Source organism: Schistocerca piceifrons, chromosome 2, assembly GCF_021461385.2.
Source record: "Schistocerca piceifrons isolate TAMUIC-IGC-003096 chromosome 2, iqSchPice1.1, whole genome shotgun sequence".
Classification (NCBI taxonomy): Eukaryota; Metazoa; Arthropoda; class Insecta; order Orthoptera; family Acrididae; genus Schistocerca; species Schistocerca piceifrons.
The window spans coordinates 233,342,036-233,368,493 of NC_060139.1; the positions used below are offsets into that span (position 1 = coordinate 233,342,036).

The 26,458-nt window shown below is 43.4% G+C and overlaps 1 protein-coding gene and 1 non-coding gene across 2 annotated transcripts in view; one reads left to right on the forward strand and one right to left on the reverse strand.

The window, feature by feature from the left end:
- The window catches only part of LOC124775276, a 136,238-nt gene that overhangs the window by 62,644 nt on the left and 47,136 nt on the right, over positions 1-26,458 (reverse strand). The window contains exon 2 of the mRNA XM_047250114.1: positions 9,259-9,348. Coding sequence (XP_047106070.1) covers positions 9,259-9,348 — 90 coding nt within the window. The remainder of the gene's footprint in view (positions 1-9,258; positions 9,349-26,458) is intronic.
- On the forward strand, positions 20,451-20,525 carry Trnas-cga. Its single transcript has one exon. It is a non-coding gene; the product is annotated as a tRNA-Ser (tRNA).

The window sequence follows — 26,458 nt, forward strand, 5'->3', positions numbered from 1 at the left end:
GTGGATCAGCCACCAAAGTGTTCTTTTCGTGTTCAGTGACATTATCAGGCACGGTGACGTATGTGTAGGGTAAAGAGCGTCAGATATTGAGAGGACACGTAGGTACGTACTCGTTAAGCTAGCGTTATCAGTACCTGACAGAGCTTGAAACGGGCCTCAGTGTGGGTCTCTATTTCTCCAGCTGGTCGAATCGTTCAGTATCCGGATTTATGATGCATTCGAATGTGACTGGCCCGACGTTGGTTTGGATGAGAACAGACATGCTCTTAATCAATGTTCTGATCGACCACGCCTGACAACCGAAAGGGAGGATTCTCGTTATGTCCACCAAGCACATCGTAATCTCTTGACCCCAGCACAGGAGATGATGCTAGCACTACTGTCCAGAGACCAAACTAGTGACATGGTGTTCATCGATTTCCGTGCCTCCATCTGTTTGAAATTTATGGTTGTTGAAGCCTTTGATGTCGGAAAAGGTGATAACAGCGTCTTCATCTTGTCAACCGACTTTTTTGGGAAGGAGGGGGAGAGGAGAGAAAACGGTTGACTGTCGCTTGGTCCCCGGATCGTATTGCTACATCTGATCTCATCTCATGTAATGAACTAGATATCCAACAGCTTATGACCGCGGTGCTTCGGGCGTCTCCACAAAATGCCTTTGTTGAGAGTTTGCAACTGTTTTACAAAAGATGCAAGGAGTGTGTGATTACTGTTCCAAGGCCCAGGCTTTATGGCTTCGGTATCACTTTTACCTGTTACGATAATTTGTATCAATGGAGTCGTTTTGGAATTTCAGCTCGCCTTGCAATGCCCTGCTTGTTTTGTTTAGGTGCTGACAGGATTCGCGAGTGTGATGTTCGGTTCTGCAGTGCCTTTGACAGCTGTGGTCCCGTTATTTTCGTTGTCATTTTCAATGACCTTCTGTCATGATCCCTCAAAACACAATTTCGTCCGCATTGTGACTTAGCAGGCGACGTTTTTCCGTTTTCCCTGTATGCGCTATCAACCTTCGATGCAGTGCCTCTTGAAACATCGAACACTTCGTCTCCCTTGGCCACGGAAGCACCGACAATACGAGCGCGAACAATTGCCTTCCGAATTCACAACTGACGCATGCAACATATTGCGCAGGAGCCGTCCGTAGTCAGTTACAACAGCACAACTTGTAGGCTTTCTATCATCTGATTTTAGGTTCAAACATGCATTTATTGTAGTTTTACCAAATTTTTGCCCAACCCCTGTATGTCAGAAAGCGGTATTCCCTCCTTTTATCCAATATTCTATTTATTGTCTGTATATTATCTGAGCAGGGTTTTCCTTTCCTATATCTGTTTGGAACTTCAGATAACGAAATTATCTTAGCATATATTATTTATCTTGTGTTGTACTGTATTTCCTGGGGTGGTCATGAATTAGAAATTTGTAAGTGCCATGTGGTGGCAGTTAATGTATGAATTGCTGGCGCGGTGTACCAAAGAATAATCAAATGCATTGTGTTGCAATATATTCCATGGACATTCAAGATTCTGTGTCTGAGCACTATCCTTTTGTCGTCTTCTTCTGGTATTGGATTTTAAGAGAAAAGAACGATTGTCTGAAGTTCATCTTGCTGTAATAGTTATGTAAGTAGAAAACATAGTTGTTCATGACTTAAAATTTGTGTACGGTATTCAATAATGTATATTCTTCAACTTTACTTGTCCTGAGTAGACGTGGCCTTAACGTAATATTGACCATTGCTAAGCGCCATACTAGAAAATAGTAATTTTCTTTCAGCTCATCTTCGAGACGTGGCGCCGGTTAGGACACTACATTTTCTTTCAGATTCTACGAGCTATGTGGCCGCTACGAATAATTTAATATTGTTCACTTTCAGATTTTCTCAAGGTTGCGATATAATATCCCACGCAGAAAGGTCTGGTCACAGGATTCTACTTCTAACATAAGATGTCAGCTGCAAAAGACTATGCTTGTCATCTTATACTGGTATTCTAGACGAAACCACGATATGGAGTTACGGGTTTTATTACTCCAAATTGGACTGGCGTACGAAACATTATCTGGCGCTATAAGCACATGAGTTTTAACTATACTTTTGATTTTATATACATGTTGGAGAATATCTAAGGATTCAGGAGAGAGACAATTATTTATGGACCCGTAACCACGCTGAGTACTGAGCTAGTTTGCTGATTGCTGATCTGCTTCGGGCTAAATTAAATTACATAACACAGTTCATAGTGTTATTAGAGTTATTTCTCTTATGTTTTGACGTCACTTTATTAATAGTTATCAAAGCAGATACAATAAATTTAAAATTTTATTAAATTACATAACGATGTTCAAGATACTTATTCCTCCGTAATTTTATGTGCTGCATCTATCTCCTTTCTTGAAGACAGATACTATGTTTGCCGTCTTCGACTGCTTCGGTATCCTGTTTCCAAGCCAGCGTACTCTTATAGTATCAAATGCAGGAAGCAAGATAAGTGCTATTCTTCCATGTTTTGGTAGTTCCGCAGTAATTCCTTCAGAACGAGGGCCTGTGTTTTTTTTCCTTATTATTTCTTCCAACTGTTAAATACAGTTATGGGACTGAAACCTTTTGTTTCAGTCATATCCACTCCTACTTTCACCTGATTATTATTGCACCAAAGATTTTTATAGTGTTTCATCTCGTTCAGAATTTCTGTTATATTCATCTTCACATTATCTCTCTCAGCAGTATTGTACCCCATACTCTGAGAAGATCCCAATCTCTGGAGAGGACACCTTTTCGACCTTGAAATTTCACAATATTCTTCCTCCTCACCATCGTAGAGAACGATATTAGATTTTTCCGATTGCAGGATTTAGCTCCCAAGATGAACTATAAACGTACACACCTACAGTATAGCGTAGCAATGTTCATCGTGGAGCTCTACGATAGTCCTGTCGTGTAAAAGTGAATGTGAATCCAGCAAGCCTTTGCGAGTCTTCTTACCTAAGAGACAAAGGGCTAACTACTGTTGGAATTCCGTTGTACTGCAAAGGGTGCTGACGTCCTTGTGTGAACTGGCGGGGCGGATGGCAGGCACGTGTACTCCAGACGTGATTACGTTATTCTGCGAACTGTCGTAGGTGTCTGCAGTTCGGTAAGGGCTATATGAGGCAATGACAAAGGAAGATTGCGGACATTGTTTCGGCACAGTTCTGTAAACATCATGCGTAGGAATCGGTATTATTTCAGGTGAACAGTGTGACAACCAAGAAAAACGCCCAAGACACAGTGTGAACCCGAACTTCAACGACAAACTTTCAAAAGTTGTTAAGGGATACTTCTGGATTCTTTCGGTATAAGGGACCCTGGTCTCCGCTTCCTAACGCCGAGTGGTATGTGTGCTGGCACCTCATCGCGCTGAAAACTTATAAGCCGACGAATTCTTGGCGTCAGATCCTCTAGGAAATGTGGGAGGACATGCTGAAGGAAAGTTTGTAGCCTCCCCACTATAGGTTACTATATGAAATCTAGCCTATAATTACCTCCCATTCTATAAAAATACCTATGCATTACCAAAACTATGTACCAATAAACTGTTATCCAACTTGAATTCGTATGCTAACCTTTGACTAAACAGAACCTAATTTGAATTGAACTATAGCTGGTATGGATACAACTTGACTTTATATTAAATGCACAGACTTGCGTTTTGACAGCATTGCTGCACATTTCTCGAAAGCACATCAGCAAACAGCAAGCAGGCAGCGGCTAAGCTAGATTTCTATTTCTAAATATATACTCAAACTGACAAACTGCCTATTGGCTTCTGTCTCGGGTTCTTCGGCCGACGTTCATCTAATGATTTTTCCGACACATACATTAAGGACTCAAGACATTTCATTGAGAAGCTGAAGGAACTGAAACTTGCACCAAACGACATACTGTTCAGCTTTGATGTTGTTTCGTTATTTACGAAAGTGCCACTCACTGACGCTCTGGAGCACATCGGTTCCATGTTCCCGCAAGACATCAAAAAGCTCTTCCATGCATGTCTCACCTCGAGCTATTTCACGTGGAATGGTGATTTCTACGAACAGCTGGAAGGCGTCGCCATGGGTAGTCCTCTCAGTCCAGTGGTGGCCAACTTCTTCATGGAACAATTCGAAGCACAGGCACTGGACTCGGCGACTTGCAAACCTAAGGTGTGGTACAGGTACGTCGATGATACTTTCGTGGTGTGGAGCCATGGTGAAGAACAGCTCGGTGACTTCCTAAGGCACTTGAACAGCCTCCTTGCCAACATAACATTTACCATGGAAGTAGAAAAAGACAAGAAACTGCCATTTGTAGATGTGCTGGTCACAAGGGACGGCGAAAACCTGGTGCACAGCGTGTATCGAAAACCGACACACACGGACCGATACCTGCACAAACTGTCAAACCACCACCCGAGCCAGAAAAGAGGCATGATTAGCACGCTCGTAACGAGAGCAGGACGAATATGTGAGCCGCAACACCTCAAACGAGAAATGCAACACCTGGAAACTGTTCTGTGGAGCAATGGGTACTCCACAAATTACATTAGAAGTGTAACAGAGCCAAACACTCGGCGAAGTAAGGAACCAGAAAAAGAAATGTCGGGTACGGCCTTTCTGCCATACATTCCTAGAGTGACGGACAGAATCGGCCGTATATTGCGCAAACATTGCGTAAAGACGATTTTTAAACCGACAAGGAAGATAAAAGAGTGTCTTATATCGGCGAAGGAGAAAAGAGACCCACTTGCAATGTCGGGAATATACCGTATACCATGCACATGCGGAAAAATTTATGTTGGAATGAGTGGACGATCAGTTAACACCAGGATCAAAGAGCATAAGCGACATTGCAGGTTGGGGCAGGTGGAGAAATCGGCCGTGGCATAGCACGCACTGAATGAGACCGACCACGTAATAAAATTCGCCGACACGGAAGTTCTGGCTGTAGAGAAGCACTATCACACGCACTTGTTAAGAGAAGCTGTAGAAATACAAAAACACGCGAACAGTTTCAACAAGAAAGAGAAAAGCCTTAAGGTAAACGGATCCTGGCTTCCCGTACTGCAGCGAACGACCGTCGCAGGTAGCAAGAGGAGAACCGCACCAGAAATGACGGCGGAGAAGCCCTCGGACGTTGGCGCGCCAGGTACATATAGTCTGCGCCCGCGAGCTCGGCTCCAGTTCACCACCGGCAATGGAGGGTGAAGCTTTGACAATGCCAGCCACTCGTGCTGGCAAAACGTCAAAAAATCATTAGATGAACGTCGGCCGAAAAAACCGAGACAGAAGCCAATAGGCAGTTTGTTAACAAGTGGCCACGGAAGCCTTAACAATTTTGTATACTCAAACTGTTGCAGACCACATGGTACGCAGTAGTAATGTGTGATGATGAATATTCTTTCAACTGTGCGATGGGGAGAGTAACTATTCCTATAAAATGACATTCCAAGACAACGATTTTAAGATGAAGTATATATTCCTAAAGACAGAGTAAAATTTCACGTGACCTTCACACACAAAATTGTGTCTGAACAATGCTTTGCTCAACAAAGTAAACAATGATTTGAAAAGGGTATAATGTTAACAGTGTCTATGAAAATCAGACAGATTAGTAAGCTGATAACTTAATGGAGGATTCAGGGAAGTGGGGGGGGGGTCTCTCAGCTCTGATCAAGTTAACTGGCTGACAATTATTCTAAAAAATTAGCTGCGCAGGGCTGCAGTCTAACCTCAGACTACTTCTCTTCAGAAATAATAATGTTTCCAGAATGAGATTTTCACTCTGCAGCGGAGTGTGCGCTGATATGAATCTTCCTGGCAGATTAAAACTGTGTGCCGGACCGAGACTCGAACTCGGGACCTTTGCCTTTCGCGGGCAAGTGCTCTACCAACTGAGCTACACAAGCACGACTCACGCCCCGTCTTCACAGCTTTACTTCTGCCAGTACCTCGTCTCCTGCCTTCCAAACTTTACAGAAGTTCTCCTGCGAACCTTGCAGAACTAGCACCACTTAAAGAAAGGATATTGCGGAGACACGGCTTAGCCACAGCCTGGGGGTAGAGCACTTGCCCTCGAAAGGCAAAGGTCCCGAGTTCGAGTCTCGGTCCGGCACACAGTTTTAATCTGCCAGGAAGTTTCAATAATAATGTTATTCGAAATTTACATTCTCTTCGCTTTCCAATACATACATCATATTCAGCCTTGCTAGTGTTTACGAACAATCGTTCTTCATCTAACATATGCAAAGCACTACTGAATACATCCATGACCTATTATACTTCAACTAAGAATGTATCAGACTGCGCAGAGGCAAAGACTGTACCACGACAAGACCGAAGATTGTTGAACAGTAACATACCGCTCTCTCTCTCTCTCTCTCTCTCTCTCTCTCTCAAAAAATGGTTCAAATTCCTCTGAGCACTATGGGACTTAACACCTCAGGTCTTCAGTCCCCTAGAACTTAGAACTACTTAAACCTAACTAACCTAAGGACATCACACACACCCATGCCCCAGGCAGGATTCGAACCTTCGACCGTAGCGGTGGCGCGGCTCCGGACTGAAGCGCCTAGAACCGCTCGGCCACAGTGGCTCGCGGAAAATGAGGGTTTCTGTACTTTGCTATAGAAACCAATGTGCAAACGCCACTCGAAATGCGATGTCCGCTGGCTGCAATGACTTCACGTTCTGAAAATGATACGAGTTCAATTCATGTTCAAGTATGACTCACAAAACAGTTGATTGGCTAGTGTTCAGAGCTCGAGCAACGCGCTGACTACTAGGGCAGGATTGTCACCAGTCGCGTGTAACACATTTTCTTCCATATCGGATATTCTAGCATGCCCCACACAGCCACTATCTTCCGTTTTAACATGGCAACAACTAGTTTCTTGTACGCGCGTATTTATAGATGCGAAAGTACTGTGTTGTGGTTGCCGTCGGTGCGCGAACAGCTTACAATGGAAACTCCCCATAGCACCCCGCTCAGATTTAGTGGTAAGGTGGCCCAGTGGATAGCCCGTCAAAAAAAGGAACACAGATCAAGCCTTAAACCAGGAAGGTGGTGTACTGAACTGTGAAAAAAGAAGCAAAATAGAAACAGTGAACGGTCCAAGATCAAGATATGCAACATCGAGCGAATTGCAAGAACCACAGCGTCGTGACTGTGTGGTAACAGTTGGATTGCAAAGCAGCAGATCCGTATTCCAATCTTCCTCCTGTCCCGCCACCCTTATTTGACAAAACTTCCCGTCCGGTCATTGACATGTCTGTTCTCCTTCTGTAGTCTTGACATTTGTCATGCTCTATATTGGTTATAGAATATGAGTCATGTGGTAAGAATATATTACCGTCGCAAGTACAGTTGAGGAATAGTGAGGGCAGGCCAGATGCTTCAAAGACCTGTCACAGGAATGAAAACGACAAACGGGTGTGAATTATGTTGTAACAAAGGAATTCAAAAGTCAAAAGTTGCAAAGCGGAACGCAAGAGTCAGAAAATGTGGTACTTACGTAGAACAAATTGGAGGTACGTACATCCTGAGGTCCTTTCCATACACTCCGCTGTTGCAAATGATCGTTACACCACGACACAGACACAAATTTGAATACAGCGAACAGACACTTCAATGCAAAAAAATAGAAACTTAGTAAAAAGGGGCACCGTGACCACATAACCACAGCGCCATTGCGAAGTAAAGATGCTCAATGACGCGCATCTTAAGTTTGGACCGTTCACTGTTTCTACTTTGTTTCTTTTTTCACAGTTCAGTACAACTCCTTCCTGTTTTCATGCTTGATCTGTGTTCAGTTTTTGACGAGCTGTCCAATAGGACATCTTACGGCCAAACCTGACGAGGGTGGGGTGGAGAGTTTCCCTTTTTAGCATAGCGCCGTTATGCCGCTCTTGCATTGCATTCAGTGAACCCGTACACGGTGTGCGTATCGACAAACTGAACCCTATCGGCAGTACTGCTGTGTATCACTATTAACGTACAACTTACACTGACGAAAAACAAAACCCTAGAGAGAACCGCGCAGTACTGGATGCAATCTCGTGGGCAACGAGGTAAGGAGGGCATTACTGTTGTAACAACTGGTACTGTGGGCAAATGGAAACGAGACACTCAACGCATACCGCCGACATTTGTACCGTCGTGCACTATTTTCTGGGGACAAGAAACCAAACGTCATGCCATAACTCTGTACCGATTCGCCAGAGACCGTGGGTCCCATACACCAAAATACTCGGAAAGTATCCTTGAGTAACCTGCGAAAGTTTGTCGGTGAAGATAGTAAGGGTACGGTACCACCTCTCAGTAAGATATTTGACATCAGTTATTAATTGCCGGCCGGAGTGGCCGAGCGTTTCTAGGCACTTCAGTCTCGAACCGCTCGACCGCTACGGTCGTAGGTTCGAATCCTGCCTCGGGCATGGATGTGTGTGATGTCCTTAGGTTAGTTAGGTTTAAGTAGTTCTAATTTCTGGGGGACTGATAACCTCAGATGTTAAGTCCCATAGTGCTCAGAGCCATTTGAACCATTTGAGCTATTAATTTAAATGACAAAATAAAACCTCTTAACAATCATTGCTCTCATTCGATAGTGTGATCATCCGCTTCACTTAATGAGCTGCACTTGCAGTCAGTTTATTATTATATGAATGGAGGAAGGTGAGCAAAAACTTGCTGTACAAAAGCCCACATACGTTCTAAGTTTTGGTTCGCGCTGTATATAGTCACTGCTAGTGTCACATTATCCGTCGGGCTCAGCAGTACTGAACATACAGTTTAGTTGAATCACTGGTAACAATGATATCCGTCGGGCTCAGCAGTACTGAACAAGCAGTTTAGTTGAATCACTGGTAACCATGAGAAGAACTGTGTGGTAACTCAGTAATGAATGAAAATCCTGACCCAGGAGGGGAGTAATAAACTTGATGCAAATTCGACGTTTAGTGCATGCCGTCTTCAGTTTCAACGGCCAGGCGAGTACTTTGCTTAAGTAGGCCTGCATCTTGGAAACAGAATAGACCTTTGGCGGTGATCCACTTGTTGCGCCACAGTGGGTTCTTGTGTTGCCCGTCCTCTCGGCTCTAAGTGAGGTAATTAGGAAGCGCGCCTCGCCTTGGCCCGAGTAAGGCAGTTTGCGAGCGCAGAGGTAGGCAGGCAGGCCCGGCTCAGCAGCGCCTCCGCCGCCCACGTCACGTCTAGGTAAGCAGCGCGGCTCGGCTTACACTTACCACGTACACAATGGCCACTATCACGCAGCCGCTCTTCAGGGAGCAGCAGCAGCAGAACGACTCCATCCTGGCACCCATCTCCTGCTCACTCTGCAACAGCACCAAAGCCGCTAATCACTGCTGCGTCCGTTACACAGAAAACATCATAGTACAATCACAAGGACAATCAGTAACAAACATAATGCATGTGGCTATAAATACGAACAGTTCACAATCTCTTATTTACGAGGGGCATTCGAAAAGCAATACAACACCTTTTTCTCGGCCATTTTCGGGGAAAAAATTCGGAATTTGTTGTGGGGTATCGTCGAATGTTCCCGCTTCATCCCACGAAGTTTCGATACGTGCCAGCGCTGACGTAGCCTTCTAAGTGGCTTCTGTGAAGGTGGTGCGTCCCAAGCAGAGAGCTGTCACTGAGTTTCTTTTGGCGGAACTAGAGCGCCACAGATATTCACAGGCGCTTGTAGAATGTCTACGGAGACATGTGAGCGAACAAAAGCACGGTGAGTCGTTGGGCGTGGCTCCTGTCTTTACCGCAACAAGGTCGCCCACGCCTGTCCGATCTCCCGCGTACTACCTTCAGCAAATTGAAGGAACGATTCCCGCGTGTCCGTCGACACAAAAAGGCAAACGAACTTTTTCTCCATGTCAACACAAGGTTCAAATGGCTCTAAGCACCATAGCACTTAACGTCTGAGGTCATCAGTCCCCTAGAACTTAGAACTACTTTAACCTAACTAACCTAAGGACATCACACACATCCATGCCCGAGGCAGGATTCGAACCTGCGACGTAGCGGTCGCTCGGGTCCAGACTGAAGTGCCTAGAACCGCTCGGTCATAGCGGCCGGCTCAACGCAAGGCCTCACACATATCCGCAAACCCGAAAGGAGCTCACGAAACTATTATTCCTCATCCACCCTACAACCGGATCTCAACATTCCGACTTTCATCTCTTTGACCCAATGGAGCGTACACTCCACGAGAAACAGTGTGTGGATGATGGGGAAGCTACTGATGCAGCACGGTGTTGGCCCCGGTGTCGTTCAGAAGACTGGAGCATGCGTGCATCCAGGCCCTCTCAGTAAGGTGGGTAAGATCGTCGCATCGAACCCAGATTGTTTTGAGAAAAGGAAAATTTGGAAATTTGTGGTAAGCTTCTATCGGACAAACTGCTGAGGTCATCAGTCCTAGACTTACACACTACTTAACCTAACTTACACTAGGGACAACACACACACCCATGCCCGAGGGAGGACTAACCTCCGACGAGGGGGGCCGCGCGAGCTGTGATAAGGCGCCCTAGACCAAGCGGCTCCTCCGCGCGGGTGAAAATAGGCATTTTGTAGCCAAAAGAATGGGGAATAATATGATGTATTGGAATCCAGAATGAAACCAACCTGCTTTTAGGAAAGAATGTATTTCATTACTTATTGAACGTCACTCTTACTTTATGGTTTCAATGTACTGCCCAGTTACGTGAGGTTTCTATCAAGCAGGAAAGGGAAGCAAATGTTTTTAATGTCACACGGCACGATTACTACTAACCATAACAATGTAGAACGAGTCATTTTACATTCATATTACACGTTCACATGGCATATGATGATCGCGTAGAAGCTTTTGTTTTAATGCACATGAGACTAGTTTCCAACCATCAATCTGTTTAGATATTACACAGAAACTTTTCTATGGAATAGAAGAAATTTACAACGAGAAATTTTTCTATTTGTTTTTTTAAATTTGTCTTTGCTGTCTGTGATTTTATGTCGTTTGCTGTCGTTAACAATTTTTACGGCGGCGCTTTGCACCACATTTTATGCAAAAGACAACGTTAATGTGGAGTAAGAAATGTACTTTTCATTTATGCCATTGAAATATTAAAACAATTGGGAATAAGTATACTGTGAAGCAGTAGCCAAAAATCCCTGACTCATAAAACATATTCACAAGATCATGGATAAGCGCTCTCCTTTTTCTTACAGAAAGTTTATGAACCATCAAAATTTTCTTTCTTGAAGATGTGAACATATGCGGAAGACGTAACTCCGATTACAGAGAATCAAGATGACGTTCAGATGGGATCTATAAGTTGCAGCAGATAGCCTCATGTTACAGCCTAAAATGTCGGTAGATAAACCGAAAGTGATGGCATTTCAAGGTAGACAACCAGTAACCTATAAGTAGTCTTGAATAATAAAATCTTGGAGAAACCAAAACATTTTAAATACCTAGGATGCGACATCACTTACCAATATACAAGCTGTTGTTGTCAGTCCAGAGACTGGTTTAGTGCAGCTCTCCATGCTCCTCTATTCGGTGCAAGCTTCTTCATCTCCCAGTATCTACTGCAACCTACCTCCTTCTCAATCTGCTTAGCGTATTCATATCTTGGTCTCCCTCTTCGATTTTTACCCTCAAAGCTGCCCTCCAATACTAAATTGGTGATCCCTTGATGCCTCAGAACATGTCCTACCAACAGATCCCTTCTTTTAGTCAAGTTGTGTCACAAATTTCTCTTCTCCTCAATTCTGTTCAGTACCGCCTGATTAGTTATGTGATCTACCCATCTAATCTTCAGCATTCTTCTGTAGCACCACCCTAGTGATATATGCCTCTACATCCTTACATTTGTCATCTGGTCACCACTATAGCACTTCCTGTCGATCTCATTTCTGCCTGCTTCATTTACTGCATTTTTATATTTTCTCCTTTCATCATTTAAATTCAATATTTCTTCTGTTACTTAAGGATTTCTACTAGCCTTCGTCATTTTACCTCCTTGATCCTCTGCTGCCTTCACTATTTCATCTCTCGAAGCTATACATTCCTCTTCTACTGTATTTCGTTCCCCCGTTCTCGTCAGTCGTTCCCTAATGCTCTCCCTGAAGCTCTCTACAACCTCTGGTTCTTTCGGTTTATCCAGGTCCCATCTCCTTAAATTCCCACCTTTTTGCAGTTTCTTCAATTTTAATCTACAGTTCATAACCAATAGATAGTGGTCAGATTCCACACCTGCCCCTGGAAATGTCTTAAACCTGTCAGTATCTGCAGGCTTCTTCAATGTATACAACTTTCTTTTATGATTCTTGAACCAAGTGTTAGCTATGACTAAGTTATTCTCTGTGCAAAATTCTACCAGGCGGCTTCCTCTTTCATTCCTTATTTCCATTCCATATTCACCCCTACTATTTCTTCTCTTCCTTTTCCTACTATGGAATTTCCATGACTATTACATTTTCGTCTCCCTTCACAATCTGAATAATTTCTTTATCTCATCATACATTTCATCAATCTCTTCGTCATCTGCGGGGCTAGTTGGCACAAACTTGTACTACTGTGGTAGCGTGGGCTTCGTATCTATCTTGGCTACAATAATGCGTTCACTATGCTGTTTGTAGTAGCTTATCCGCACGCCTATTTTCTATTCATTATTAAACCTACTCCTGAATTACCCCTATCTGATTTTGTATTTATAAACCTGTATTCACCTGACCAGAATTCTTGTTCCTCCTGCCACCGAACTTCACTAATTCCCACTATATCTAATTTTAACCTCTCCATTTCCCTTTTTTAATGTTCTAACTTACCTGCCCGACTAAGGGATCTGAAATTCCACGCTCCGTTGCGTAGAACGCCAGTTTTCTTTCTCCTGATAACGACGCCCTCCTGAGTAGTCCCCGACCGGAGATCCGAATGGGGGACTATTTTACCTCCGAAATATTTTACCCATGAGGACGCCATCATTTAACCATACAGTAAAGCTGTATGCCCTCGGGAAAAAATACGGCTGTAGTTCCCCCTTGCTTTCAGCCGTTCGCAGTACCAGCACAGCAACGTCGTTTTGGTTAATGCTACAAGGCCAGATCAGTGAATCATCTACCTCTCCGTTGTGGTTGTACCTACGGTATGGCTGTCTGTATCGCTGAGATACGCAAGCCTCCCTACGAAAGGCAAGGTCCATGGTTCACGGGGGGGCATATACACTATGTGATCAAAAGTAGCCGACCACCTGGCTCAAAATGACAAGTTCGTGGCGCCCACCATCGGTAATGCTGGAATTCAATATGGTGTTGGCCCACCCTTAGGCTTGACAGCTTCCACTCTCGCGAGCATACGTTCAATCAGATACTGGGATGTTTCTTGGGGAATGGCAGCGCATTCTTCACGGAGTGCCGCACTGAGGAGAGATATCGATGTCGATCGGTGAGGCCTGTCACGAAGTCGGCGTTCCAAAACATCCCAAAGGTGTTCTGTAGGATTCAAGTCAGGATTCTGTGCAGGCCAGTCCATTAGAAGGATGTTATTGTCGTGTAACCACTCCGTCACGCTCCGTGCGTTATGAACATGTGAATGTAGGCCTGCGCTGTGATAGTATCACGCAAAACAACAAGGGAGGCAAGCCCCCTCCGTGAAAAACACGACCACACCGTAACACCACCACTGTCACCGAATTTTACTGTCGGCACTACACACGCTGGCAGACGACGTTCACCGGGCATTCGCCATACCTACAGCCTGCAATCCGATGGCCACATTGTGTACCGTGATTCGTAATTCCACACAACGTTTTTCTACTATTCAATCGTCCAATGTTTACGCTCCTTACACCAAGCGAGGCGTCGTTTGGCAGTTACCGGCGTGATGTGTGGCTTATGAGGAGCCGGTCGACCATGAAATCCAAATTTTCTCACCTCCCGACAAACTGTCATATTACTTGCAATAGATCCAGATGCAGCTTGGAATTCCTTTGTGGTGGTCTGGATAGATGTCGGTCAGTCAACAGCCGGGGTCGGCCTGTACGCTTTTGTGCAGTGTCCCTTCACGTTTCCACTTCACTATTACATCGGAAACACTGGACCTAGGGATTTTTAGGAGTGTGGAAATCTCGCGTATAGACGTATGACCCAAGTGACACCCAATCACGTGACCAGGTTTGAAGTACGTGAGCTCCACGGAGCGCCCCATTCTGATATCTCACAATGTCTGATTACTGAGGTCGCTGATATGGAATAAGTAGCAGTAGGTGGCAGCACAATCCACCTAATATGAAAAATGTATGTTTTCTTGTGTGTGTGTGGGGGGGGGGGGGGCGGACACTTGATCACATAGTGTACTTCCCTATGTGGATCCATCACAAAAAGATTGCAGAATAAAGCCAGGAATGAAATCCCGCTGAAGTATTATAAAAGAAAAGCAGTACCTATCCTTACTTATTGGACGCGAAGCATGCCCAACAAAACAAGACACCACGAAAGTGCGATACAGGCTCAAGAAACGAGATTTCTAAGAAGAGTCGAAGGATGTACAAAGAAAGATCGAAAAAGAAATGGAGATATCAGGAAAGATTTGGCTATAAAGGACATTACCGATTGATATTGGGAACGATTGTTTCCTTGCGTCTTTTAAAGTGTTGTCGCCATGTTCCTTCGCCATACTTTTGAGATTTGACAAGTGCACACCCAGTTATTGAAGAGCTTTAGGATCCTTTCTTTTTCAGATGGGTCAAAGTCCTTAATTTCTTCCAGCTGGATGTCATATAAACCGGCCGATCTCCTTCATACCCTTGCTGTGTTTCGACATCTGATACGGATTAGTGAGATAGTTCAATTCTTCCCTACCATCATGGTGTGATGTAATTAGTATACGGTTGACTTTACCGCTCACGAGTAGCTTTGAGACGTGTGGCCAGCAGTAATTTGATTCATACTAGACCTTACAGCTTCGTTATTTAATGCATTCCAGTAACGTTTCGCGGCTTCCGCTGCTTAGACCCACTTCTTGTCCTAGTACTCATTTTCGATGCTCTCAGTATTGCCAACGTCCACTGCTGCTTCACTTGTGACGGATAGAGGGCGTCAGTTTACAGTTTACAGAGCACAGGACTATCTGGAAAATACTGTCAAACGCAAATCCGCCACGGCAAGCAGTTCCTTATTACATCTTTATCTCTACGTACATGCTGCGCAAGCTAACATATGGTACACGGCGGAGGGTGCCACATGCCACTACTAGTGATTTCCTTTCCTGTTCAACTCGCACACAGAGTTCCGAGCGAGCCCTAATTTCTCGCATCTTTTCCTCGTGGTTCTTAAGTTAAATGTACGTTGGCGGCAGTGAAATCGTTGTGACGTCAGCCTCAAACGTCGGTTCCCTGAATTTCCGCAATAGTCTCTCTTAGAAAAGAGCGTCGTCTTCCCTGTGGGGATTCCCATTTGAGTTTCCTAAGCTTCTCCGTAACAAATCTAGCAGCCCGCCTCTGAATTGCTTCGATGTCTTCCTTTAATGGGACCTGGTGGGATACACTAACAGTACACAAGAATCAATGGCACTAGCGTTCAATATACCGTCTCCTTTATGGAGGACTTAACTTCCCAAAAAATCTGCCAATGAAACGAAGTCGGCCTTCGCTACTACCAACCTGATGTGCTTGTTCCCTTTCCTATCGCTTCCCAACGCAACGCTTAGGTATTTAGGCAATGTGACTGTCAAGCAGCGCACTACGAATGCTGTATTCGAACGTTAAGTGTTTGATTTTCCTACTCATTCGCGTTAACTTACAGTTTTCTACATTTAAACTAGCTACCATTCTTCACACCGACTAGAAATTCTGTCTAAGTTCCAGCAGTTTCGTTTGTTTTGTACCAGTGTACTGATTCCCTTGAAATAATGTCGTGCCTCACAGACAATGTCCTTCAGTTGAGATAGGACGCGTCCGTGTGTCATTAAGGGCAGCAAAAACTGGAACCGGCTGATGCTTCTGCCTGGTCCAGAGCTGCTGATTAGAAGAACGAGCCGCAATTACACTCTCGCTGGAACTGGAATGCTTGCCTGCTGCCGGCCGTCTGGAGCCTGACCGCAGCAGGCGGATATTCGCACTCTGCCGGTGGCTGTTACAGTAAGTCAAGTAAGCAGTGGAAATCTGGAGAACTTCATTATATCCAGCGTAGGTACTGATATAATTCCATTTATCGGCTGACTTAAAAGCAGAATGTATCGATTCCATTTAAAAGACCAATAGTTTATCACCTTCTGTAGACTGGAACGCCGTTGCCTCATAACTTACATTCAGGAAATATTTCGTGTACGTGACGATTGTGCGTAACACACATTTCTAACATTAACTTCGCGTACAGTTTGCTGAATTAACTGATATTAAACAAATTCATTCTCTCATACGGATGTTGCGGTTGACTCCAATACACACTTCTAGCTCCGTCGTCTAAGCATCCCACGTTTACTGAGTGGTAGCAGTATCACAATAGAAAATGAGCGTTTTGGCGTCATTGGCCGGGAGGCCCCTTACGGGGCAGGTCCGGCCGCCTTTGTGCAGGACTCATTACATTCGACGCCATATTGGGCGACCGGTGTGCCGGATGGGGATGAAATGATGATGAAGGGAGCACAGCACCCAGTCCTTGAGCTGAGAAAACCCCCGACCCAGCCGGGAAACGAACCCGGGCCCGTAGGACGGCAATCCGTCACGCTGACCACTCAGCTATCGGGGTGGACACAACAGAAAATGACGTAACAGGACTACACTAAGTGACCACGAGACAAGTGTTTCATCACACTCTATCTGCAGTGTTTTACATACTTTGAATTGCATCACTTTAATCGTATCACAGCGGTTATGGTATTACAGACAGAACAGATTCTCAACGAAGATGGGTAAAAGCAGTAGAATTAAATGACTATTTTAATTAACACTAAATTAATATTCACATTAAAACATTAACAATTAATATTCATCACGTCGAATGCAAGAACTATCTGCAGAGTTTCGACACTTAGTGCGGAGATTAGCGATCACCTGTCAACACCTGGGAACAGCAACAACTGCTAAACTTACGACTGCAAGAAGGAAGGACGTATAATTCAGAGACAACACTTGTAAGTCACTAGTGGCACTATTGTGCAAAGCAAATGTCTTCCTCGCCCCTCACTGATAATGAGGCAGTGTAATACCTTATGGATAACTTGGACACATGTTGGAAGAAAATCTCTTACTTTTTTGAGAAAGCTATCACATATTTAGATGAAGTGATTAAGAACAAATACTTGACCTACCTGAACGTACACCGGCGGAAGACAGAGGATTGCCCTCTTTATTTTTGCGTTCAAGAACGGTGGTCAGAAAGAACGACAGCTGGTGAGGCTTCGTCAATTTGCATTGCTCTGATTTTACGGTCGAGGTCAGTTCGCGAGATGTATATGAAAGGAAATAATATATTTCTTGATTTCTCATGGAATGTGAGTTCTCGTAAAAAGCAAAACTCTCCATCACGCATATCGCCCCTCTTATTGCGTCAGACACTAGATTTGAATAAGTGTCCCCAGAATGGACTCGCGATTACTAAAAAACAACTGATGCAAAGTGCCGCTCTAGATGCCTATGCGTACAGTCTTGGAGCAATTTAAGGAGAACGAACATTTAAAAGTAGTTATGAGGTAAGTTGCCAGACTGAGGAATAATGGAAGAATCTTAGGGAAGTAAAATTCATCCACAAAATGGGGAGCGCATAAATAGAACCGTTGGATTGATTCTTGGGTACTGTTCGTTAGTGCGGGACGTTTATATTGTAGGCCAGCCGAAGCGAACAGGAAATCCAAAGCAGAGCGATACATTTCGTCAAAGGTTTTCTATTACCACAGAGTGCGTCACGGAGACACATCTCCAGTGCCACGCGCAGTAAGAGAGGCATTAAGCGACATGGACAGGTTTACTATTTAAGTTTCCACAGCTCATGTCTCAGAAAGTCCTAAGTAACGTATTCCTTCCTCTCATACACGTCTCATACACGACAGTAAGGACAGAGAAATCCGAACTAGTACGGTGGCTTATTGACTGTCGTTCTTGCTGCACACTGTTTGTGAAAGCGACGAGGAAGAACGGAATGACAACTGTAGCCCAATTATCCTCCGCCTCACACCAGTGCACGTTTCGGTAGATTAGGTACTTCCTCTTAAACACTATCTGCTATGGTTATTCGAAAGAGAACAGACATTATCTGCTATTACTTTCGCTCATCTGAACTGTCATTCGTAAGTTTTCTCGTTATCCGCAAGATTTACGCTGTCTCATACAGAAGGAGAATGAGAGCCGAGGAAGACATTTTGGCTTTCAGAATAGTTGACTCTCAAATACAGCCTCTGAATTACACGTTCTTTCTTCTTGCAGCCGTTATTTTTGCCGTACTATACTAGTACACATCACAACTGGTTCTCCAGTTTCTCCTGGCATATTTTTTGACAACCCACTGGTGCTCTTGTCACTGCTAGTGTAAAACGGGTGCAACATGTCAGACAGATACGGTAATCATCATCGTGTGCGCTGAAGAACATTTCATAATCGTCTTTTCAGTAGCATGTTGGACAGTTTCATAAGTCCATCTTATATTTGCTTTAAGAAAATAGTGTACTGTCCTAGTGTCCTCCTACCAAACATGGTCTAATCATCAAAGTCTAACTACTTACTGTTTACTTTCAAATTTAAAATTTAAAGCTATCAGAAAAGCAGCTAAACAAAAAGTAGTTGTTTCTTCGCTTCGCTCATAAAATATTTCGAAACGAAATTTCTTCAGGCCTATTTGTGTCTCAGATGCACACATGATGCGAATGGCTCGCCGCACCTTACAGGAGTACAATAAATTGACGTTTAATGTGGTAAATAATCATCTATGTGCAGCAAATGACACATGAAAAGGATGCTCGTTGCAGAACGGAAGGGACGTTCTCGACAATTGACTCCAGGTTGTTAGATCAATTAGCATTCGTCTGCCAAATCTGAACAGTCCATGCAACTGCTTCCTTACTGAGCGTGGGATGACAAGAGCACAGACGGGGAGAATGGAAATGACACGAAGAAAACAGATCGCCTACAACTGTTCCAATATCACGTATAATACCCAGATACACAGATATTTAGCTTTCTGTATTACTGTGATGTGTCCCGCATTTACAATTGAACTTTACCGATCTCCATTAAATATGTGGTATGGAATATTTCTCCAGCGATGGATGGAACATGAGGACAAAGATTTTCCTGAGCATATGTGACGTTTTCCGCGATATTAAGGACGGAGAAGCCGAAAGTCTTCTCTGTGGAGAAAAATGTTTAAATTTTGCGAGTACGTTCTCGTGTAGTTTCCGACGTGTGCTTCAATATCAGTTTTACACACATTTCTGCTTGGTTGTTGTATCACTAATTGGCGGTAATTGCTTCGAGCTGTGGAGGCGAAACAAATTTTTGTCTGCGTAATTCTCACGATTCGAGGACACTTTCCAGTATCACCAAATTGTGCACCAACATCCTTAACAGATTTTAATGATATCCACAGTGTTTTATGGTGGAAGGGTAAAGTGTCTTCCTAGTAGTTGTCATAATGCTAGAATCTGTGAACTCATGCAAATACCTGGGGTAACAATTAGTTGTGACACGAAATAGAACGATCACACAGGCCCGGTAGTGGATAAAGAAGGTAGCAGATTTTGGTGTACTGGTACAGTACTAGGGAAAGACAATCTGTCTACATAGAAGAATGCTTACAAACCAGTCGTGCGATCCGTTCTGGAATATTGCTTGAGTGTGTGGGAACCACACAGGGGATATTGAGCGTATACAGAGAAGGGCAGCACGAATGGCCACTGGTTTGTTCGATCCGTGGGAGAGAGTCACGCAGATTCTGAAATAACTGAAATGGAAGTGTGTAGATCGACGCAAAATACCCAGAGAAAATCTGCTAACAAAGTTTCAAGAAGCGGCTTTAAATGATGACTACAGGAATACACTGTAGCCCTTACACGTCACTCCTTTAGGGATCGTGAGAAGTTAATTACGGCACACTCAGAGGCATTTAAACAATCATTCTTCCCGTGCTCCATACGTGAATGGAACGGGAAGAAACGCTAGTAAATAGTACAGCGGGACGTACCCTCTACTATGCACTTCAGAATATGAAACTTCCTGACAGATTAAAACTGTGTGCAGGACCGAGACTCGAACTCGAGATCTTTGCCTTTCGCGCGCAAGTGCTCTACATCCCTCAGGCTGTGGCTAAGCCATGTCTCCGCAATATCCTTTCTTTCAGGAGTGCTAATCCTGCAAGGTTGGCAGGAGAGCTTCAGTAAAGTTTGGAAGGTAGCAGACGAGGTACTGGCGGAATTAAAGCTATGAGGGCAGGGCGTGAGTCGTGCTTGGATAGCTCAGTTGGTAGAGCACTTGCCCGCGAAAGGCAAAGGTCCCGAGTTCGAGTCTCGGTCTGGCACACAGTTTTAAGCTGCCAAGAAGTTTCGTATCAGCACACACTCCGCTGCAGAATGAAAATCTCATTCTGCACTTCACAATAGTTCGCAGACTATATGTAGATGCTGATGTAGATTGAATGTTTTGGCTGATTACTATTGGTTTGGTGACTTGGGTTGCACATACTCAGAACTTCGCCGTGTAGGGTAACATTCTCCAAGAATGGGCTGTTTGGATGTAAATGTGGTCATCTTTACAGCAAGACAAGAACACATAGCGTACATACGACAGAAGACTGCTGCATCCTTTTTATTTTGTGCAGGTGACCTTGTCGTTGAAAACGTAATGACTGCGGAATCGGAACTGAAATGGTTTAACTTGGCATGGTTACAGCAGAAATGGACCCTAATTTTGTTCAGGAAATCTCGCACCAAGCATTCCAAGGCAACAAGAATAGCCGCTGAAGCTTTGTAAGGCTATTTTCAAACAGTGCACCGGGATTCGAAGCCGGCAAAACGTAAATATAACAAAGACGTCGCGATTATAGATCAGTGCGTGTTTTGTTTGTTTGCTTTCAGCGGTAACAATCGTTTGCTTAATCTCACTCGTAAACAGTCTCAAGTGAACCTTGTACTGGCTGCACTTCAATTTGCACGTACGTGTCTCATGGTCCGCTACATCAGCTGGGAATCTCTCCATTCAACGTCGTAGCCTGTGTGTCCCCCCAAGCGGATTAAGAGCAAGCACTGCAACCATGTGCTGTCCGAACAGAGCGTGTGTTGAAACATTTATTTCTTTTATTGGTTTTTCGTTACTCGCGCGGTCGCACGTACACACCCGGTGAAAGACATGGTGCTACTGCGCGTAAAAACTATTTGCCGTGGCGTTTACTTCATTCTCACTGAACACGTAACTGGACGTTTTACTGACAGCAACTGCAAGGAGATTACACAGTGGGAATGTGATCTCTTCTCAAGCGTTAATTCCGTTGTACGGCGTCTGCTGTTTTCATGATACGGCAAATTTGATTAACTTCGTGACCGGATGATATTGTCGCCACAGTCGTTAACCTAATGGAGGCATCGAGACGCAATTTGCCTCTGAGTTGTACAAACTTTGTTTTACGTATTATCGTAATTACTTAGTTCATTTTGTATGGATCATTTGAACGTTTAATCTTACTGATGCGGAGCGAGTCATTTTACATTTATGTTTTACTTTTGTGTTCTGAAACGCACTTCATGTCGTAATGGGTGTCGTTTTTTTCTTCTGGTATTGTAATTATTAAGTTCATAATTGTTCTTTTTGACTTGTAGAGGGTTATTCACTACAAACTTCATAAGAGAATAAATACACTGGCAAGCGGTGCTCAATACTCGCATGCGTAACCCCTTATACTGATGTCTACAAGTAGGACGTAGGTGAGTACCACATTATTTTCACACCACGTTTCTGAGCAATGAATATTTTCTCTCTTAATATTGAGTTAGCTCAGAATATTACTGAATGAAATATTATTGAATGGAAGTACGGGAAATCTTTTAACTTACTGGTTTGTCTCTCCCCAAGATTTGCTACAATTCTAAGTGCAAATGTGGCTTAACCAAGTCGTTTTAGGTGTTGCGAACATGTTTCTAGCAGTTTAAATTCTCATCAATCTGTATACCTGAAGTTTCTGTATTTTTCATACAAGTTATTTCTTTACCATGTGTTACACTTACTACTTGTAGACGAGGCCAAATGAGATATCTCCCACTAACATTCGTACCAGTCGTGCCGCATGTTATTGACCTCGGCAACAGATCAGCGTACTGTGGCGTACAAAATATCAAGCAACTAATCATGTAATGAGTTTGTTACTAATGTCGCCGAAGTCGTGTGCCAATGATGAAATCAACAGAAAACAGTCTAAGTTAACATCACACGTTTGCACTTAATTGTTAGAGCTCAGATAAGTAAACAATAGTGATTGGTTGCTATAGGTATCCTAGTAATAACGCAGTCGTCAAATCGACCGCACACAATGCAAATAGAAGTTTATTGATATGACTACTACTGTGCCTGCACACGATTTTATTTCGTTTCGCGACAAATTGTTTTCAGTGGTATCAAAGAGCAAAAGATGTTTAATTAAGGAATTTCAGAAGGCCACGAAGAGAGAAAACTAATTCACCAATAAAAATTTCGTAAAAAATGACTGTGTACCCAAATTCGTGATATAGCCGTTAATTTTCGACGAGAGTCCTAAAAAAATAGTACGATGTTGTAGATGACCAAAAAAGACTTGTAGGTAATAAACAAATTCACAGTAATAACAACATCAAACAATATTTAGGCCTAATTTCCAGTCAGCACCGTTATTTTCAAATATGCAGTAAATGCAATTATCATCTGATGATATCACAGGGGTTAAGGTAAGGAAACCGCTAAGAATTTGTTTTATTCAGAAACAGGTGGAACTCAATCCTATAAGTCTTTCTAGAAATATTGACACTTCAGATCCCTGCAGACTGAAAGATATTCAAGAAACGGACCGTTTTTAAATTTTAGATGAAGACATCTCTTCTAATGAACTATTGTATTTCTCCAGCTCCGGTACCAGACACCGACAACGGCGTGTTAAAAGAATAAGAATATTACCAGTCGAATACAGTGCAAAGCCGCTAACTTTACCAATTAAATTATCAAGTTCGATAATCAGTAACAGATTTTAAAAACAAATTCTATTTATTCTCCATTCCAAGATGCATATTTTTAAAAATATATAACATCTTTTGGTAAGTCTAGAACATTTTCAGAGGTGTGTAGTTGTGTAGTATCAGGGTATTCTGATATTAAGTTATGACACACACACACACACACACACACACACACACACACACACACACACACACACACACACACACACCGCAACTACGTGGATCTGAGGATGATGCAGAGAGATCGAAGCATGTTATATACTGAAAACAATGTGCAACTTAGAAGAATGAGAATTATTTTATATATCAATATAGTTGCTGCTGTTCTCTCGCGAGGAATTTTCAGCTGTAGTGAGTAACAGATTCTTTCCGAAAAAAAACTTAGATTTTCAACGTACAGTATTTACCTTCAAGAGTAAATTTCAGAAAGAAATCCAGTTACTGTGCTGTAATAAAAGCTGACGAGACCAAATAGCCACTTTTTTTCCAGATATGCCACTTAACACTGTAAGCTCAATACTTTAGATATGCTATTAGCAGACTACCATCAACTTGCGGAAAAAGATAATCCACGCAGCACCGAAGACAAGTAGAACACAAGTGCGAATACTTACCTACTATTAGGTCAACAGCAAACTGCTAATTAAAATAGTATAATCATTGAAGAATGAAAGAATACTGAGGAGCTCTTAGATGACGACCAGTTTTGGCTTAGGAAAGGTAAGGGCACCAGAGACGCATTTCTAACGTTGCGTTTGGTAATAGAAGCAAGACTGAAGAAAAATAGACATTCTCAGGATTTGTTGACGTAGAACTAGAGTTTGTCGATGTACGGCTGCAGGATGTTCGAAATTCTCAGGGAAAAGTAAGTAAGCTATAGAAAGAAACGGTGACTATAGATGATTTTCAAGAACCTAGAAGGATAGGTAAGACTATAACACCAAAGAGGAAGTACTCAGATTAAGAAAGGGCATAGGACAGGGATATAGTCTGTCTCCGTACTGATCAATCTACACGTCGACGAAGCAATGACGGAAACAAAAGAAAAATTCGACAGTGAAATTAACATTCAAGATTAAAGGATTTTAGTGATTAAATTTGCTGACATCACAGTGAAAGTCAGCAAACACTATGAACTGATAGTAACCCAAAGAAAGACGACAGTAGTGAAAATAAGCAGAAATGCGATTTGTAAGAAACTTAATAAGAAACTTCCTGGAAGATTAAAACTGTGTGCCGGGTCGAGACCTTTACCTTTCGCGGGCAAGTGCTCTACCAACTGGGCTACCGAAGCACGACTCACGCCCCGTTCTCACAGCCATACTTCTGCCAGTACCTCATGAAACTTAATAGCAAATCCGGGCATCACGAAGTACACGAAGTGAAGGATTCTACCACCCTGGAAGCACAATAGCGCCTGGAAGCAGACTAGCGCAGGCAAAGATGATTTGCAGCACAGGATTGTGTGGAAATGAATCACGGGGTGTGGGAAATCCGGAAAGCCAGAGAATCGAAGGGTATGGTATTTGAACTATATTGAAAGTTAGGTGGACTGATATGAAATGAGGAGGTTCTCCGCAGAATAGGCAGAAAGGAACAGGGTGCAAGGACAAATGTTATTAGAGTGAGCTGTAGAAGGTAAAAACTGCAGGAGAAAACAGGAACAGAATGAATCCTATAAAAAACTGAGGACCGTGTATGCAAATGCTGCACTGTGGCGAAGTTCTTGGCACAGGACAGGAATTCGCGATGGGCCGAAAACCAATCAGAAGATTGAGGACTCAAAAACGAAGAAGACTACAGCTGTGAAAGACGTATCACAAGAAAGCGGCAGCAGAGGTGGGGTGTCCAGAGCTGGCTTCATGTTGACAAACCGCTTTCAAAAAATGGTTCAAATGGCTCTGAGCACTATGGGACCTAACTTCTGAGGTCATCAGTCCCCTAGAACTTAGAACTACTTAAACCTAACTAACCTAAGGACATCACGCACATCCATGCCCGAGGCAGGATTCGAACCTGCGACCGTAGCAGCAGCGCGGTTCCGGACTGAAGCGCCTAGAACCGCTCGGCCACTTCGGCCGACTGACAACCGCTTTCCTATAGTTTTGGACCAAATACAGTTACCCTCGAGACTTGCGGAGATACGTTGGCCAGTGGGAGAGGTTTACGACAGGAACGTCGCAGCGCTGCGTCCAGAATGCCCTGGACGCCTGTTGCAGTTCACATGGCAGTGTTAACCTCAATAGCCGCAGACACACGGGCCGCGGACGTGACGAGGTCACGTCACCTCACCTCTCACTCGCCGCACCACCGTCAAGCAACAACGATCAGTTCCCTTATTCACCGGTCTAATGCAGCGCGAAACGAAAATGATGGTAGGTTGACTATAGTAGTCTTGAATCATCCTCTTGCGGATTTTTAATTAACTTTCATATATTACTGGTTCACTTCGGTTGTAGTGATACAACTGCAGTATCCTTGAATTATCGTCTTTCGGATTTTCAATTAGGTTTCATTTATTACTGGTTCATTTCGTTTTACTGATACAACATAACGGCTCTAGCTGTAACATTCACTTGTTCGCATGTCATCTACGCGACTTCCTCTGTAATCGTTTTAGTTGAAATCACCCTTCCATCTAGGCACGGTGTACGTTTTATTCCACTCGTCGTGATTTACCTTTTTTTTAAATTTGATGTACATGCCATCAGTGTAAACTTAAGACCGTAAATTTCATTGGCACGCCTACACGCTCCTTGTCTATCATTTGAGCACTGATCCCCACCTGTCTGCTAACCAGCTTGAGTTTTCGTGGTCGGCTAGTACCTTCTATCCGTGTTCTAGTTTGGGTTGCTAGGTGCTCTGTTTTCTACCTTACTGTTATCTATTTCAGCCCGTGTTTGGTACCGAAGTTTGAGTGGTTTGGTATATTTAGAATTCCGTTCATATCACAAATTTATTGACTGATTTGCAAAATCAAGTCAATAAAGATTTGGTGCGCTATTGTCAGCCGGCGCAGTGTGCACCTGGAAAAATTACAAAGTCAAGCTTCCACTTCCTCAAACTCATATTTCGTGGAAAACATTACTAAACAGAGAACGGCAAACATAAAAAAAAAAATTATCAAACCCATAGTGGCGGTTTCACGCAGCAATGCTTATACGGAAAGAATCTTCGGTCACATGAATCATTTATAGTCTGACGCTAGAAAGAAATTTACTGTCGATATAGTAAAAGCAGAATTATTCATTCGTTGA